The sequence below is a fragment of the Rhinolophus ferrumequinum genome, chromosome 12, assembly GCF_004115265.2.
Source record: "Rhinolophus ferrumequinum isolate MPI-CBG mRhiFer1 chromosome 12, mRhiFer1_v1.p, whole genome shotgun sequence".
Lineage (NCBI taxonomy): Eukaryota > Metazoa > Chordata > Mammalia > Chiroptera > Rhinolophidae > Rhinolophus > Rhinolophus ferrumequinum.
The window spans coordinates 72,622,271-72,640,928 of NC_046295.1; the positions used below are offsets into that span (position 1 = coordinate 72,622,271).

The window sequence follows — 18,658 nt, forward strand, 5'->3', positions numbered from 1 at the left end:
TGCTGGCCTCTGGAGCCCTTGTTAGGGGAGGGAGTTGTGGTGTGATGACCTCTCAGGGGAATGTATCCTGTGATCTCTCCAGCCAGATAAGAATCACAGTTAGCAGAGCTGACTCCAAAGGGGAAGAGGACCCCGGAGGCTTCCTGCCTAGATGTTGGGGCTAATCTCAGAGCTTCTTAACCTTACTGCAACACCTCAAGGGCATACTTCAGTTTCCCCAGCTACGGGTTATCAAGGGTGGACAGATATTTATTATGTGGGTGAATATTTTTTACGTTTGGACATTCAGATGTAGACCAAGGTATGTTCTAGAATTGGGCTGGTCATAGATCATTACAAGGAGGTTGCAGTTGTCAGGGGATTCAGGGAGAGCAGATCAATGGTGTGTATGTGTGTTCCAGTGTCTGGAGAGGCACGTGGCTTAGACTTTTTTCTATGTGGGATTAGGTTAGTGTTGGTTTATGTATGTTTAAAACACTGGGTCAAGCAAAGGGGCTTTGCAAAATTCACATGTTTTCAGAGCGTAAGCTCAGAGCAGTGTTTTGAGGGTTACTGTTGAGGAAAGGAGGTATTTATTAGAATGCTGGCCTTGCCACTTCGCTGCTTTTAACAAGTTACTTTGCCTCTATGAACCTCAGTTTTTTTACCTGGAAAATGGGAATAACAACTGGCACTGACACCAGAGACAAATGTCCTTTTGGATTTTATATAGAGAGTATCGTGTATTCTGGTGAACATCATCCACAACAATCTTACAGGAAATACACATTCTTCTGTAGCCCTCAGTATAAACCACTGACTCATGCAACACGTGTGTCTTTTTCCTTAGCCTTGAGTTTAATTTGTAAATGTTAATCTAAACAAACAAACACACAAACAAATAAATATTAAGCTACATATTAAGAATAAGTACTACCAAGACAGAAAGCCCTGGGTCCTGCGTCCTCCACTAAATATTCATGTGGCCTTCCTTCTTTCTATTCTTCCATTCAACAAATACTTATTTATTTTCAGCTTTAATGAGATATAATTGACATATAACATTGTGTAAGTTTAAGGTGTGCAATGCAATGATTTGAAATAAAAGTCTGACAATTAGTTTTGTGAACTTGTTGCAACGATGTTGCTAACCTTTTTTGATATCAGAGGGATTATTCATTATGAATTTGTACCAACTGGACAAACAGTTAACCCAGTGTACTATTTGGAAGTGCTGAAAAGGCTGCGTGAAAAAGTTAGACGCCCTGAACTTTTCACCAACAATTCATGGCTCTTGCATCACGACAATGCACCAGCTCACATGGCACTGTCTGTGAAGGAGTTTTTAGCCAGTAAACAAATAACTGTATTGGAACACCCTCCTTACTCACCTGATCTGGCCGCCAATGACTTCTCTCTTTACCTGAAGATAAAGGAAATATTGAAAGGAAGACATTTTGATGACATTGAGGACATCAAGTGTAATACGACAACAGCTCTGATGGCCATTCCAGAAAAAGAGTTCCAAAATTGCTTTGAAGGATGGACTAGGCGCTGGCATCGGTGCATAGCTTCCCAAGGGGAGTACTTCAAAGGTGACCCTAGTGATATTCAGTAATGAGGTATGTAGTACTTTTTCTAGGATGAGTTCGTGAACTTAACTGTCCGACCTTGTATGCAAAATGATCACAACAACGCTAGTTAACACATCTGTCACCTCACATAGGTACAACTTTTTTTGTGGTGAGAACATTTAAAATCTACTGCCTTAGTAACTTTCAAATACACAGTACAGTCTTTTTAACTACAGTCATCATGCTGTAAATTACAATAAGAAGTTGTTCATTTTATACCTGTAGGTTTGTACTCTTTGACCACGTTCACCTGTTTCTCCCATCCCCCGTTCCTCGCTCCTGACAACCACTAATCTATTCTGTTTTTGAGTTCTGTTTTTCTTAGATTCCACATATAAATGAGATTATATAGTATTTATAGTATTTGTCTTCTCTGTCTGACTTACTTTACTTAGCATAATGCCCTCAAGGTCCATCTATGTTGTTGCAAATGACAGGATTTCCTTCTTTTTTATGGCCAAATACTATATATATATATATAATTTATTTACTTATCTTTACCCATTGATCTATTGATGGACACTTAAGTTGTTTCCATGTCTTGGCTATTTAAGAAAAGCTTAATGAACATGGTGGGGGGGGGTGCAGATATCTCTTCAAGATGGTGATTTTATTTCTAGCATTCAACCTCAGTATAAAATAGGTAATACCTAAACAGACCCAGCCATCTCCACTCCCCTTCCTGAACTGGCCCGTTGTGGGTCATCTTCCCAGTTAAACGGATTCGGGTGCAATGCCATGGTGTTGTGTTCCTGGGATGTGCTCTGATTTGCAGCATCTCTCGCTCCCCTACCTCATCACATTCCTGCTGTGCGCTTACTGTTTGAAAATGAGGTTTTACTTTATTTCTTTATTTAGGTCTTCATTTTAGGGTTCTATTTGGAGCATTACTGAATAAACGTCTTACCTAGACTCAGTACAGCATTATTATTCATATTTTCCTACAAAAATCTATGGCATTCTGCTCTTGAATTTAAGCTCATGCCCTGCTCCATTGGGTAAGTCTCCAGGTGTGAAATGTTTGAGAGAGCCTTTTAAAAAATTCCCAGACAATAGTTTAGTGGTTACCAGAGGGTAAGGGGGGTGGGGGGTGGGAGGTGAGGGTGAGGGGGATCAAATATATGGTGATGGAAGGAGAACTGACTCTGGGTGGTGAACACACAATGTAATTTATAGATGATGTGATACAGAATTGTACACCTGAAATCTATGTAATTTCACTAACAATTGTCACCCCAGTAAATTAAAAAAAAAAAAATTCCGATAACCATGGTCACTATGTCACACTGGGTATGGTATTAGGACCAGCGTGCCAACTGAAGTCACATGAGAGACTGCAGTCACCTTTGTCGGCCATTACTGTTGAGGATGAATCTCTGCTACAATTAGCCATGCCTTTCCAATCTACCAAAAGACTTCCTAGGCCTGTGGACCTTCCTTTCTCTCCGTATCCTGTCTTACTTGAGAAACTTACTTCACCTCTCCAGATAAGGCATTTAAATTTCGAAGGAATAGTCTTCCTAACGGTGTTAACAACTAAAGTCAATTATTTCACACCAATCCATACTCTAAAGCAATTAGCAGGCTCTACTTTTGTCATTTATAAATTTAGCTCTTCTATCCAAGATATATTGTTAATGTAAAAGCGCAATGTATCAGAGAGGGTCAGCTGCATGCTACCCTTTTTATGAGAATGGAAGAGAAATACAAAAATACGTCTGGGCTCGTTTGAGCAAAAAGGAACAGGGAAGGAGTCAGCAACTAGTGACTGGTTCCTGCAAGAGCTGGGCAGGAATGTGCAGGAAGGATGGGGAGATGGGTGTACCTATTTGTATGTTTTGACCATGTTATCTTTCACCTGCCTCAAATAAATAAATAAATAAATAAATAAATAAATAAATAAATAAATAAATAAATAGGATTGGGAACCAAAACAATAGGATAAAAACAAAACAAATGAACTGTATTTCAAATGAATAATGTGATTACACTGAAGGAGAACTTAAAATAACCAACCCAAGTAATTCCTGAATACAGTATTTTGTCTCTACACCCTCAGAATAAAGAAAAAAATAATTATGAAAAAATATCCCCAAAATATACAAGGAACTCATGCAACTCAGCAGCAAAAAAACAAACAACCCAATTGAAAAATGGGCAGAGGACCTGAAGAGACATTTCTCCAAAGAGGACATACAAATGGCAAATAGACATATGAAAAAATTCTCAACGTCACTAATCATCAGAGAAATGCAAATAAAAACCACAATGGGATATCACCTCACCCCAGTCAGAATGGCTATCATCAACAAGACAAATAATAACAAGTGTTGGAGAGGCTGTGGAGAAAAAGGAACCCTCATACACTGTTGGTGGGAATGCAGACTGGTGCAGCCGCTATGGAAGGCAGTGTGGAGGTTCCTCAAAAAATTACAAATAGAATTACCATATGACCTAGCAATCCCTCTCCTGGGTATCTATCCAAAAAATCTGTAAACGTTTATCCATAAAGACACGTGTGCTCCAATGTTCATTGCAGCTTTGTTTACGGTGGCCAAGACATGGAAACAACCAAAATGTCCTTCGATAGATAAATGGATAAAGAAGTTGTGGTATATATACACAATGGAATACTATTCGGCGGTAAGAAAAGATGAAATAGGACCATTTGTGACAACATGGATGGATCTTGAGAATATAATGCTAAGCGAAATAAGTCAGACAGAAAAAGCACAGAACCATATGATTTCACTGATATGTGGTGTATAAACCAAAAACAACAAAAGAACAAGACAAATGAATGAGAAACAAAAACTCATAGACACAGACAATAGTTTAGTGGTTACCAGAGGGTAAGGGGGTGGGGAGTGGGAGATGAGGGTAAGGGGGATCAAATATATGGTGATGGAAGGAGAACCGACTCTGGGTGGTGAACACACAATGGGATTTATAGATAATGTAATACAGAATTGTACACCTGAAATCTATGTAACTCGACTAACAATTGTCACCCCAATAAACTTAATTAAAAGAAAAAAGAAAAAATATCCAACTGCAGTTAGTTTGGTCATTCACAGTGATATGGGTTTAGGATTATGAAATTACTTAATCTGTATTCTAGGGTTTAGTGAATAAGCAAAAATACTGTTAAAAAAGGGGATGAGTCCTCACTATTGGGAAAAAGTGTCACATACATAGAAATAAAGAGGGCTAGAAAGAACTCTACGGTGTCAAACTGGAAATGGAGGTATCAGTATGAACTCATGATTTTTAATACATGAATAAATAGGCTGAAATTTATGTATTATATACCAAAATTTATACTATTCACATCCCCCCTTCTTTTCACTTTATTCCCAACCCGCCTGCTATGAGTAACCATTTCTACTGGTTTATTAGTTTCTTGTTTATACTTCCTGTATTTCTTTTACATATATTTTCTAGCTGCATCTTCTGAGATGGTCTAGAAGACTTGTAAGCAATGAACATACCTAACAAAATTTCTCTCTAAATACCATTTTTCTCTAAAAGGAACCCCGGTTACTGAGAAAGATGACTGATTCTAGGGTTGGAGACAGGACATAGGAAGATAACCTGGGGAAATTTTGCTGAGTCTGAAAGTAAGGAAATGCTCAATGAATCATGGGAACACAGGAGCCAGCTCCCACATGGCCAAATCTGGAATAATTTCAGCTTCAAAAGAATAAGAACTATAATGGATTATGTGACTCAGAGATTAAATGAGAATCTATGAATCCATAATGAAATAGATAAGTTGATTAAGAAAATGGTAGAGAAGGGAAACTTCCCTCTTACAGAGAACTAGTACATGTACTTTTGGATCGATGAAATGAGAAAAGTCACCATTTGGCTACCACCACTCCAATAATTGTTTCAGGCAAGAATCACCAAATTCTTATTAAGTATTATGTCATATATATCATGGCTGAAATTTTAATGAGAAATAGCATATTTTTCTATAGCCTCAAAATGTCTACCCAAGTTGTATTTACTAATTTCAAAGATAAAATAGTAACTTCACAGTAGAGAAACCTGGCTGATGCCACTTTAGTCAATTGGCCAATGTTAAAACCCCTAGTTATTGGAAAAATTGTTATCAGTCGCCTTCTGATAATAAGCATTGCGGTGCATCTGCCAAAGACCTCTATCCTGAATCGGAGATATATATGCGCACCTACATGATAATAAAGCAAACGTGGTTGAATATTTACTTTTGGGGACTCTGGGGGAAAGGTATATGGGTTTTTTTGTTTTTTGTTTTTGGTATAATTTTAAATTTCCTGTAAGCCTGAAATGATTTCAAAATAAAAAGTTAAAAAAAAAACTTTTGTCCACAATTGGTCAATAAGATAGAACAGAACATCCTGTAGTTACATCACTAAATTTAAAGTTGGCAACCAGGCAGATACTTATAATATTCCAAAATATTCTTGTCAGAGACAGAATATGAACGGCTGAGCCACGGGCAGGACACAGGAAGGTAATTCTATAAAATTTCACCCCTGCTCTTTAAGTGTTTACAGTCTCTATGATAAAACTGTAGTTTTACACTGAGAAAGGAAGCGTATGTGTAGAATAAAACGTACTGGCGTATTTGCCATCCAGAAAATGTTATCTACATTATCTATGATCTAATGTATGCTAGATATTCTCCACATGCCCCTGTAGGTCATTCCCCAGCCTTCATCCTGTTTTGTCTCAGGAGTCTGAACTTTATGGGTTGTATCAACTGGGCTCCCTGGCCCTTTGGCTTTGACCAACAGAAAGCATAAGCAAGAGATCAAAAGGCAGGCTGAAAGAGAGGCTGGGGCATATATTCTCCTGCTTTCCTCCCTGCTGGACCATGGGTTGATGGCGGCTGTCTTACACCCACAAGTCTCACTATGCTCTGATAACCACTCCCTCCTCTTGCATCCATTTTCCATGTTGCTAACCCTCACCATTTCTTAATAGTTTCCCCCAAGCTTGTGAAAACCTTTCTCAACAAGCCATTATAACTGTTTTTTAAAAAATCCTTTTCCCACCTGGAAGTATGTCCAAGAAGAATTGCATCACTGGCATCAGGGACACTGTTCCCCGGAGCTTCAGTCCCCTCTGGCTCCTGGACACTCAGCTCCCCTAAGCATAGTAAGACATTGGCCAATTATACTATGGTGGCTCCTCCCTAACCCAGGAGCTTGGGGACTTTGTGTCAGTCCTCTCACTGGTAATTAAAATGTCATCTTTTTGCTCATTGTTCTGGAGCTGTTTAAGGAACATGAACATCTGTAGAAATGCTGAGGCCACAGATGCTTCTTCTTTTCATCTGGATTCTGAGTCTCCTGAAGAGAAGCTGAGGACCTGGGCAGCAGCCTGGAGCAGGTGTCTGAACTCACCGACGATGAGTACAGGTCGGAGGAGCTGGAAATCTGCACCTGGCGATGGATCTGCCTGTGGGCTTGTGGGTGGTGTATGAGACTCTGTGCTCGTGAGTGTGCTTGTGTGTGTGTGTGTGTGTGTGTGTGTGTGTGTGTGTGTTTGTACTGTATGCCTGTGTACATGTCAGTTGGTGGCTGCATGTATGTGTGTGTACTACATATGTGACTCACAGCCTGACTATTTTCCTGAGTTAGATCCAATCTAGGCCTTTTTTGAGCGCATGGAAACCAAGTTACCAGCCTCCCAGCGTGTGATTAGGGACTCCTGACTCACACCCATGGTCATAAATTTCTGCATCACAGCTGAGCGATGACAGCTGAGCATCGGGATGAGAGTGTTGTCTCGCTGCTGGAGGAGAAGAGGCCCGAACTCACCAAGGAACTGAGCTCAGAAGGGCTCAAACCTCAGCTCAACAGCGTGTACTAGTGCACGTGGGAGCTGTGTCTGTGAGTGACAAATGCGTGTGAGAGCAGGAATGTGTATTGTTTGCTGTTGCCTGTGTGTATGTTCCCGTGGGTTCGTTACCACATGCATGAGGTGTGGGTGGTGGTTTAGTGACTGCCTGTGACTGAACAGGCTTCACTGCCCCAGCTGACTGTTCAGGGAAGGGGACGGGTCAGACGGCACCTCTCAGTAACGGGAGGGTGTGTGCTGTTGGTGCAGTGAGTGTGGCTGGGTGTGCATGTGTGTTGTTGGTATGTGTTTCTTGTAAGATTTTTGAATTATGTGTGGCCTTGAGTGTTTTCGGTAATGTGTGTGTATAGGGTTTGAGTTATGCATATGTGGTGAGCTGAGTGTTTACCAGATGTGTCATGTGTGAGTGTGTTGATGTGCAGTGTGTGTTTGTGGGTGATACATTACTGCAAATTGTGTATGTCTTACCTTGTGTGTTATTTATGATTTATATGTATATCAGTGTTTGTGAGCTGAGCCACATACTGCTAGCCTTCCCTTAGAATGGGGATTGGGAACATGACTAAAATCCTCACATCAGCAGAGTGTGTGTGTGTGTGTGTGTGTGTGTGTGTGTCTGGGGCTTCTAATTTGCCCCCATAACCTCAACTATTTCCTTCAGTACCATTCTTCTGGAGCACCACTGGCTGACATAACCAAAGCTCCAAGCAACTCCCTGTTTTTGAAATGGATCTGGTATGATTTTCATGAATGAGTATGACTGAGTCACTCAGAGTTTTTCACCCTTCACTTTCACTTAACATCCCAGGCAAAGACTCATGAGGTGTCATGCTGTGTGAAGTTAGAGTGCAGAACACCCACCAAATGGCGAGAAGGCCTTGGAAAAGTCACTTAACTCCTTGGCCTCAGTTTTCAATCTATAAAGTGGAAGGACTGACACTTGCCTCTTAAAACTTACAGGCCCTCAGTAAATATATATATTTTGAATAAATGACAATGAATGCAAGGGTCTTTTGTAAATTGGAAAACAAATGAATATAAATGAAGGGAATTATCTGGGCAAGAAACTAAGACAATTTTAAATTACTTGCAGCCATAAATAACAGGAGGTATCCAGCCTCCCCGACCAATGATGGGGGTGGCCTTCCATGTGTAATAGTTAACAGCGTGGACTCTGATTACGCAGACATGTTAGACTGAACTGCATGAAGCCGTCAACATTTGATAATTTTTCCCTTTAAATTTATTTTTAATTATAGTTGACGTGCTATATTAGTTTCAGGTATATAAAATATGGTGAGTAAACATTTATATACCTATCACCACAATTAGTCTAGTCATCATCTGTCATCATACAAAGTTATGTTATTATTGACTCTATTCCCTGTGCTGAATGAATATTTGATCATTTTTAACCTACAGAAATTGGCAATACATATAGTTTATATATGTATGTGGAACTTATATCATACTGATTTCTTTTTCCTAACAGCTAAAATAGGTGATGGAATGTTCATTCTTGGTGCAGCTGTGAAGATTTTATCTGGGAATGCACGGCTGATGTGCGGATTTAATTAGGCAATGTGTGGAAAGCCTTAGCAGAGCGCCCGGCACACAGTAGAGTCAGTAAAATACTCAGCATTATTAGGAAAGACAGCTTGAGCACTATTCTGATTTGGGCGCTGTTCTGGCTTCAAGAGGCTTTGACTGGCCCCCATTTCTAGAGTGTCCGTGAGTTCACAGCTGTAGGTCAGCGGGACGCGGCAGCTTCACAGGAGTGTGACAACGCGCTAACGCGCCTCAGCACTGGGGTCTCACGTGTTTCTTTAAGGCAGAAGCAACTGGTACCAGTTTGCCGAGGCTCATCCACTACTTCTGCCGCAGTGAACTATTATGGTTTGGCTCTGGCCTGGGCAGAAATGGTCTCTCTATGCTGATCATTTTCTACACGCACAGAGGGCAGGGACCTTCCTTTCTTGTTCACTGCTGCACCTCAGTCCTGGTAGAGGTCCCGACACAGACTCGAGGTTCCATAAATAATGGCTGAAGGAAACTGAACGCCCCCTTGCTTCTGCGCCATGACGTCTTGTTGGCTGATTAGGGTGCGATGTTTTCCTGGAGCCAGACTGGGATGGAGCAAAGGCGCCTGTGTCCACAGGAGGGAGGAATTAACAGGAGTGGACTTACAAGTTCATGGTTTCCCCAGAGCAGGACAACGAGATGTGACGGTCCTGTCATCCTTTCTAGGTTCCTGAGATTCCCAAACCTCCTCCATCCCCAGCAGACACAGGGCAGCATGAGGCCTGAGAACCAGAGCAGCGTGTCCCACTTCCTCCTGCGGGGGCTCCCCATCCGGCCCGAGCAGCAGGGCGCGTTCTTCGCCCTGTTCCTGGCCATGTACCTGACCACGGTGCTGGGGAACCTGCTCCTTATCCTGCTCATCAGGCTGGACGCTCGCCTGCACACGCCCATGTACTTCTTCCTCAGCCACTTGGCCTGCTCTGACGTTGCTGTTTCATCTGTCACCGTCCCTAAGATGCTCCTGAACATGCAGACTCAGGACCAATTCATCCCCTATGCAGGGTGCATTTTTCAGTTGTATTTTTTCATAGTTTTTGGTACTTTTGACAATCTCCTTCTAGCGGTGATGGCGTATGACAGGTACGTGGCCGTCTGTCACCCTCTACACTACCCCACCATCATGAGAGAGGAGCTGTGTGTGACGCTGGTGGCTGGCTCCTGGGTTGTCTCCTTTGTCCATGCCCTCTTGCACACCCTCCTCTTGGTCCGACTGTCCTTCTGCACTGACAGTACCATCAACCACTTTTTCTGTGACCTCACTGTGCTCCTGAAGCTGAGCTGCTCGGACATCTCCCTCAATGAGCTGGTCCTCTTCACTGAGGGAGGAATACTTTTCATCTTGCCTTTGGGGAGTGTCTTAGGCTCCTATATCTGTATAGGGACTATTATCCTGAGGGTCCCCACCACGAAGAGACTCTTGAAAGCCTTTTCTACCTGTGGCTCCCATCTCTTTGTGGTATCTTTATACTATGGGACACTCGCAAGCGTTTACTTTTTCTCTTCATCGTGGGACTCCAAAGACATAATTGCTTCAGTCATGTACACAGCAGTTACACCCATGCTGAATCCCTTCATCTATAGCCTGAGGAACAGAGACATAAAACAGGCCCTACGTGTGTTTGTCAATAGGGCTAACTTCTTCAAGTGACAATCACTAAATCCTCAGATCGCAGTCATGAGCACAGAGAGCTATCTCTCCTAAGATGATTGCGAGGTCGACATCTCCATATAACTTCAATAGAACATGCATTCTGCTGTCATATGTAGTGCTGTGAATATGTCAACTAGGCCAAGTTTGCTCCTTGGATTGTTAATAATTCTGTATCCCTAATTAATATTTTTGTCTGTTCATCTCTTATAAGACATGTACATAATCCTATGCAAAACCTGTCACAATTATAAATGTGGATTGTCTTTTTCTCCTTTTGACATATGTCACTTTTTGCTTATGTACTGTTTATAGTATGTTATTGAGGACACACCGATTTGGCGTCACAATATCGCAGTGGTGAGCTGAAGCTGGCTTTCATTGGCTTTAAGCTGATTGTGTGCTTCTTTTTCCAACTCACATTCAATGACATCATGTTGGTAGACTGAAATCAGCCATGATAAGAATAATTACAAAATACATGGGCAAGTCCTACAAGAAAGGCTTGTTAAAAAAAAAAAAAAACAGAAAGAAATTTTAAAAATACATTTAACAACAGCACTGCATTTATAATTAGGAGATATTTCTCTTATTTCTGGCATGGATCCTACACGAACATCTCATCTAATTCTTCTGATAGTAGTATAGATACTTGATATCTATATCTACATCTAGTAGTATAGTATAGATTGTTAAGATACAGGTTTCTTGAGGCTAGTGTATACATAATATTTCTTTTCCATCATTTTACTCTAAACTTTTGTATGTCCTTATATCCGTGAGGTGTTCACTGTTAATGGTGTAAAGGTGGATTTTGATCTTTTTATGTAGATAAACAATTATTATATTTCTGGAGAATTTAATCTAATAACATCGAATGCAATCATGATACATTTGAATTTATATTTTCCATATTACTGTATGTTTTCTATTTCAAACATCATTTTCATAATTATTCTCTTTTCTATCTCTCCCTTTTGATTAAATATATATTTTGTTATTGTATTCGCCATCCATTAACTTATTAATCATACATTATTATTATTTTATGACTATTCTGTGCTTTCTGTAGAAATTACTTCTTGCTTTCCCTTTAAATTTTTAAAAACTGTAGTATAATGTGCGTAACATGAAATTGACCATTTTAACCATTTGAGGTATCAATTCAGTGGCATTTAGTACCATTATCACCACCATCTCATTCTAGGTCCCCTGAAGGAAACTCTATGGAAAATCAATGCAATTGAGTACTTTGCAACAGTGAAAAAAACAGCAAAGATAACTATGAATCAATATGGAGGGATAAGCAGGATATGTTGTTAAATTTGCAAGCAATCTATAGCATGCTATTTTTTGTGTAAAAATGATAAAACATACATGTATCTGCCCATTTGATGAAAAAGAAACACAAGGAGAATAAATGAGAAACTAGTGAGACTGCTCTCCTAAAGGAGGTGGGTGGGACTGGGTAGAAAAGATGGGGAGATGAGCACATTTATTGGTGTAGTTTTGACTGTGTTACCTATTAGCAACTAAAAAATAAGGAGAAGAGGTGGTGAATAAAGCAAAATAGAATAAAAGAAAACAAGTGAACCTAACTACATTGAAAATCAATACCGTATTAGACTTAAGGGGAAAATAAAATAACTAACTTAAGTTTATTCTTAAACCCAGATTTTTGTCTACATGCTCTCACAATAATGGAAAAACTGGAAACAAAGTTTTGAGCTACAAATAGTGTGTCAGTAAAAGTGGTATGAATTTGGGCCGGCCCGGTGGCTCAGGCAGTTAGAGCTCCATGCTCCTAACTCCAAAGGCTGCTGGTTCGATTCCCACATGGGCCAGTTGGCTCTCAACCACAAGGTTGCCAGTTCAACTCCCCAAGTCCCACAAGGGATGGTGGGCAGCGCCCCCTGCAACTAAAATTGAACATGGCACCTTGAGCTAAGCTGCCGCTGAGCTCCCAGACGGCACAGTTGGTTGGATCGTGTCCTCTCAACCACGAGGTTGCTGGTTCGACTCCCACAAGGGATGGTGGGCTGCGCCCCCCTTCAACTAGCAATGGCAACTGGACCTGGAGTTGAGCTGCGCCCTCCACAACTAAGATTGAAAGGACAACAACTTGACTTGGAAAAAAGTCGTGGAAGTACACACTGTTCCTCAATAAAGTCCTGTTCCCCTTCCCCAATAAAATCTTTAAAAAAAAGTGGTATGAGTTTAAGATTTTGAAATAACGTGTTCAAAGATTCAGCAAATAAGTAAACATATTGAGGAAAGGGAATGACTCCACACCCTTGGGGAAAGGTGCTATGTACATGGTAAAGAAGAGGCTGGAAAGAACTCTATGGTGTGTACTTATGGGGTTTAAAACATATAAATACATTGAATTCTATGTTATATATCAACATACTGTTCCCACCCCCATTCTTTCTACTCACTCCTGACCCTACTCCTATGGGTAGTCATTCCTTTAGTTTCTTAGTTTCTCGCTATTACTTTTTGTGTTTTTTTAATATATATTTCCTAGTTGGTTCTCTGACATCATTTAGAAGCCTTGTAAGCAGTGAATACCTAAAATTTCAAAATGAATAACAACGGTAATGGATTATCACTCAGAGAATAAATAAGAATCTATGAGTCCATAATGATATAAATCAATTAAAAAATGAGTGGGGAATAAGGGAAAGTTCCTTCTTACAGGAGAATACAACTAATAAATATATTAATAGAAGAAATGTTAGAATTAGAAAATCAGCATTTGTCCTCCACATTTGCAATAACTTTGTCACAGAAGAATCACCAGTGGATGTTAAATATAGTGGGTGAAATTTTAATAGGAAAAAAATTACATTTGTATAGTCTCAAAATACCTACCCAAAATTTAGTGGTTACCAGAGGGTAAGGGGGTTGGGGGGTGGGGGATGAGGGTAAGGGGGATCAAATATGTGGTGATGGAAGGAGAACTGACTCTGGATGGTGAACACATAATGTAATTTATAGATGATGTGATACAGAATTGCACACCTGAAATCTATGTAATTTTACTAACAATTGTCACCCCAATAAATTTAATTAAAAAAATACCTACCCAAATGATACCTATTAATTTCAAGGTTAAAATGGTAACTTTACAGTAGAGAACCTGGCAGACACCACCTTGGCCAATTGATCAAGGATAAAAACACTAGTAATTGGAAACATTGATGTCATGTCTTCTGATGATATGCACTATAGTATATTGCCAAAAATCAAAGCCTGTGTTATATATATATATATACATTCGTACAGAAGGTAAACATAGTAAAATGTTCCCCATTAGGGAATCTGGGTGAAGCCTGCTCAGGAATTCTTTATGTCATGTTTACAACTCAACTCTATCTTTAGAATCATTTCCAAAATAAAAACTTGAAAAGTCCTTTGTCCCAGCTGGAACAATACCAAAGAACACAGGCATCCAGGTCACAGCTGGCATCAGGGACACCATCCCCTGGGACCCCAGAACCTCTGGCTCTTGGACACGCAGCTCCCCAAAGGACAGGAAGAAATTAGCCAGAAGCCTGGGGACTTTGTTTCAGTCCTCTCATTAGTAATTAAGTGTTACCTTTAGACTCACTTCTCTGGAGCTGATTAGGGAACACGAAAGTCTGTTAGAAATACTAGGGCCACAGATAGTTCTTTTCATCTAGATACTGAGTCTCCTGAAGAGAAGCTGAGGAGCTGGGCAGCAGCCTGGAGCAGGTGTCTGAACTCACTGACGATGAGTACAGGTCAGAGGAGCTGGAAATCTGCACCTGGTGATGGATCTGCCTGTGGGCTCGTGGGTGGTGTATGAGACTCTGTGCTCGTGAGTGTGCGTGTGTGTATGTGTGTGTGTGTGTACTGTATGCCTGTGTACATGTCAGTTGGTGATTGCATGTATGTGTGTGTACTACGTATCTGACTCACAGCCTGACTATTTTCCTGAGTTAGATCCAATCTGGACCCTGTTTCAGTGCGTGAAGACCAAGTTACTAGCCTCCCAGTGTGTGATTAGGGACTCTTGACTCAAACCCATGATCATAAATTTCTGCATCACAGCTGAGCGATGAGAGCAGAGCATCAGGAGTGAGAGTGTGGTCTCGCTGCTGGAGGAGAAGAGGCCTGAATTCACCAAGGAACCGAGCTCAGAAGGGCTCAAACCTCAGCTCAGCAGTGTGTGCTAGTGCACGTGGGAGCTGTGTCTGTGAGTGACACACACATGTGTGAGAGCAGGAATGTGTATTGTTTGCTGTTGCCTGTGTGTATGTCACCGTGGGTACGTTACCACGTGCCTGAGGTGTGCGTGGTGATTTAGTGACTACCTGTGACTGAACAGGCTTCACTGCCCCAGCTGACTGTCTTCCCTGGGAAGGGGATGGGTCAGAAGGCACCTCTCAGTAATGGGAGGGTGTGTGCTTTGGTGCAGTGAATGTGGTTGGGTGTGCATGTGTGTTTTGGGGCATCTGATTTGCATCCATGACCTCAAGTATTTCCTTAAGGGCCCTCCTTCTGGGGCACCATTGACTGAGATAATTGAACTCTAAGCAAGTCCCTGTTTCCTGAAACAGATCTGCTATCACTTTCATGTAGCTGAGTGTGAAGGAGTCATTCAGAATTTTGCAACCCTTTCCTTTCATTAAATATCCCCACAAAAAGAGAGAAAGGTAGAAAAAGACACCACCAACAACAAAACTCCAAGCTTCATCGGTGTGAAGTTATTGGGCTGAATCTCCATCAAATAGTGGTGAGAACTTGGGAAAGTTACTTAACTCTTAGCCTCAGTTTCCACATGTATAAAACGGAAAGAATTGCATTTGCCTTGTGAATCTTACAGAGGGTCTTGGTAAATATTTCTTGTATAAATAGAAGTTAATATATTTGAGAATTTTTTTCAGTTTGAAAGTTTATAAATATGAAGGAATAAAATTATCTAGGCTGGGGACTAAGAAAATTTTGGATACCTTTGGGTCCTCACAACTCTGAAATAATGTATCATGCTTGGCCCCCCCTAACCAACAGAAGGGAGGTTTCCTGTGTATTGGTTAAGAACATGGGCTCTGATCACACAGACGTACTGAACTGAACCCCATGGAGTAGCTAATATGTGGTAACTTTTAATCTACAGAAAATGATAACACATATCTATCAATTTATATATATTATATGTTTCATATATTATAGATAGTGATATACATGCGTGTGTGTGTGTGTGTGTGTGTGTGTGTGTGTGTGCCATTCTGTCCCCTACTGTACTGTTTTCTGTCTATGGAATTTTTATCATTTCTGTTTCTATAACTTAAAACTAAAATAGGTAAAAGAACACGAATTCCTAGGCAGCTGTGAAGAGGTTTTAAAATCTGGGAATGTAAAGCTGATGTGTGCATTTAGTTAGAAACGTAGGTAAAGTTTTAGCCTAGGACCCAGCTGTTCACCAAAAGTTCAGCTTTATTAAAAAAAAATATTTTGAGCACTATTATGATTTGGGATCTATTCCGGCATCAAAAGGCTTTGAATGGCCCCCACTATTACAGTGTCCGTGAGTTACACCTGTAGGTCATCGGGACGCGGCAGCTTCACAGGAGTGTGACAACGCGCTAACACGCCTCAGCACCGGAGTCTCATGTGTTTCTTTAAGGCAGAAACAACTGGTACCAGTTTGCCGAGGCTCATCCACTATTTCTGCCGCAGTGAACTGTTATGGTTTGGCTCTGGCCTGGGCAGAAATGGTCTCTCTATGCTCATCATTTTCTACACGCACAGAGGGCAGGGACCTTCCTTTCTTGTTCACTGCTGCACCTCAGTCCTGGTAGAGGTCCCGACACAGACTCGAGGTTCCATAAATAATGGCTGAAGGAAACTCTGAACGCCCCCTTGCTTCTGCGCCATGACGTCTTGTTGGCTGATTAGGGTGCGATGTTTTCCTGGAGCCAGACTGGGATGGAGCAAAGGCGCCTGTGTCCACAGGAGTGAGGAATTAACAGGAGTGGACTTACACGTTCATGGTTTTCCCAGAGCAGGACCACGAGATGTGATCGTCCTGTCATCCTTTCTAGGTTCCTGAGATTCCCAAACCTCCTCCAGCCCCAGCAGACACACGGCAGCATGAGGCCTGAGAACCAGAGCAGCGTGTCCCACTTCCTCCTGCGGGGGCTCCCCATCCGGCCCGAGCAGCAGGGCGCGTTCTTCGCCCTGTTCCTGGCCATGTACCTGACCACGGTGCTGGGGAACCTGCTCCTTATCCTGCTCATCAGGCTGGACGCTCGCCTGCACACGCCCATGTACTTCTTCCTCAGCCACTTGGCCTGCTCTGACGTTGCTGTTTCATCTGTCACCGTCCCTAAGATGCTCATGGACATGCTGACTCAGGACCAATCCATCCCCTATGCAGGGTGCATTTTTCAGTTGTATTTTTTTATAGTTTTCGTATTTTTTGACAATCTCCTTCTAGCGGTGATGGCGTATGACAGGTACGTGGCCGTCTGTCACCCTCTACACTACCCCAGCATCATGAGGGAGCAGCTGTGTGTGACGCTGGTGGCTGGCTCCTGGGTTGTCTCCTTTGCCCATGCCCTCTTGCACACTCTCCTCGTGGTCCGACTGTCCTTCTGCGCTGACAGTACCATCAACCACTTTTTATGTGAGCTCACTGTGCTCCTGAAGCTGAGCTGCTCGGACAGCTCCCTCAATGAGCTGGTCATCTTTACAGAGGGCGGAATAGTTTCCATCCTGCCTTTGGGGAGTGTCTTAGGCTCATATATCTGTATAGGGATTATCATCCTGAGGGTTCCCACTACGAAGAGACTTTTGAAAGCCTTTTCTACCTGTGGCTCCCATCTCTTTGTGGTATCTTTATACTATGGGACACTCTCAAGCATTTACTTTTTCTCCTCATCCTGGGATTCCAAAGATATAATTGCTTCAGTCATGTACACGGTAGTTACACCCATGCTGAATCCCTTCATCTATAGCCTGAGGAACAGAGACATAAAACAGGCCCTACGTGTGTTTGTCAATAGGGCTAACTTCTTCAAGTGACAATCACTAAATCCTCAGATCGCAGTCATGAGCACAGAGAGCTATCTCTCCTAAGATGATTGCGAGGTCGACATCTCCATATAACTTCAATAGAACATGCATTCTGCTGTCATATGTAGTGCTGTGAATATGTCAACTAGGCCAAGTTTGCTCCTTGGATTGTTAATAATTCTGTATCCCTAATTAATGTTTTTGTCTGTTCATCTCTTATAAGACATGTACATAATCCTATGCAAAACCTGTCATAATTGTAAATGTGGATTGTCTTTTTCTCCTTTGACATATGTCACTTTTTGCTTATGTACTGTGTATAGTATGTTATTGAGGACACACCGATTTGGCGTCACAATATCGCAGTGGTGAGCTGAAGCTGGCTTTCATTGGCTTTAAGCTGATTGTGTGCTTCTTTTTCCAACTCACATTCAATGACATCATGTTGGTAGACTGAAATCAGCCATGATAAGAATAATTACAAAATACGTGGGCAATAACTGCAATGCCCAAGGGACATAGGCTAGTGCTACAAAGCAAGGCTTTTAAAAAAAAAGAGTAGTTAAAAAATACATTTAGCCCCACACCGCGGCATTTATAATTAGGAGATATTGTTCAGTATCTCTAGCATAGGGTCCTATGTAAACATCTCATCTATCTCTTATAGTAGTATAGATATACTACTAGATAGTAGTATAGATACTTGATATCTATATCTATATCCCTAGATACTAGTATAGTATAGATAGTGGAGATGCAAGTTTCTTGTGACTAGTATGAACAAAAAATTCGTTTTCCATTATTTTACTTCAAACCTTTCTGTGTCCTTGTATATGTTTGGTGTCCACTGTTAATAGTGTAAAGGTGGATTTTGATGCTTTATGTAAATCAACAATTATTATATTTCTGGAGAACTTAA

General features: G+C 41.3%; 1 protein-coding gene across 1 annotated transcript; it reads left to right on the top strand.

Annotated features, from left to right (window-relative positions):
• Positions 1-9,762: 9,762 nt before the first annotated feature.
• Positions 9,763-17,748, top strand: LOC117032150 (olfactory receptor 1J4-like). Its single transcript, XM_033123429.1, has 2 exons — positions 9,763-10,259; positions 16,815-17,748. Exons 1-2 carry the CDS (start codon positions 9,763-9,765, stop codon positions 17,746-17,748), a joined length of 1,431 nt encoding a protein of 476 aa, XP_032979320.1.
• The last annotated feature ends 910 nt before the right edge of the window (positions 17,749-18,658 follow it).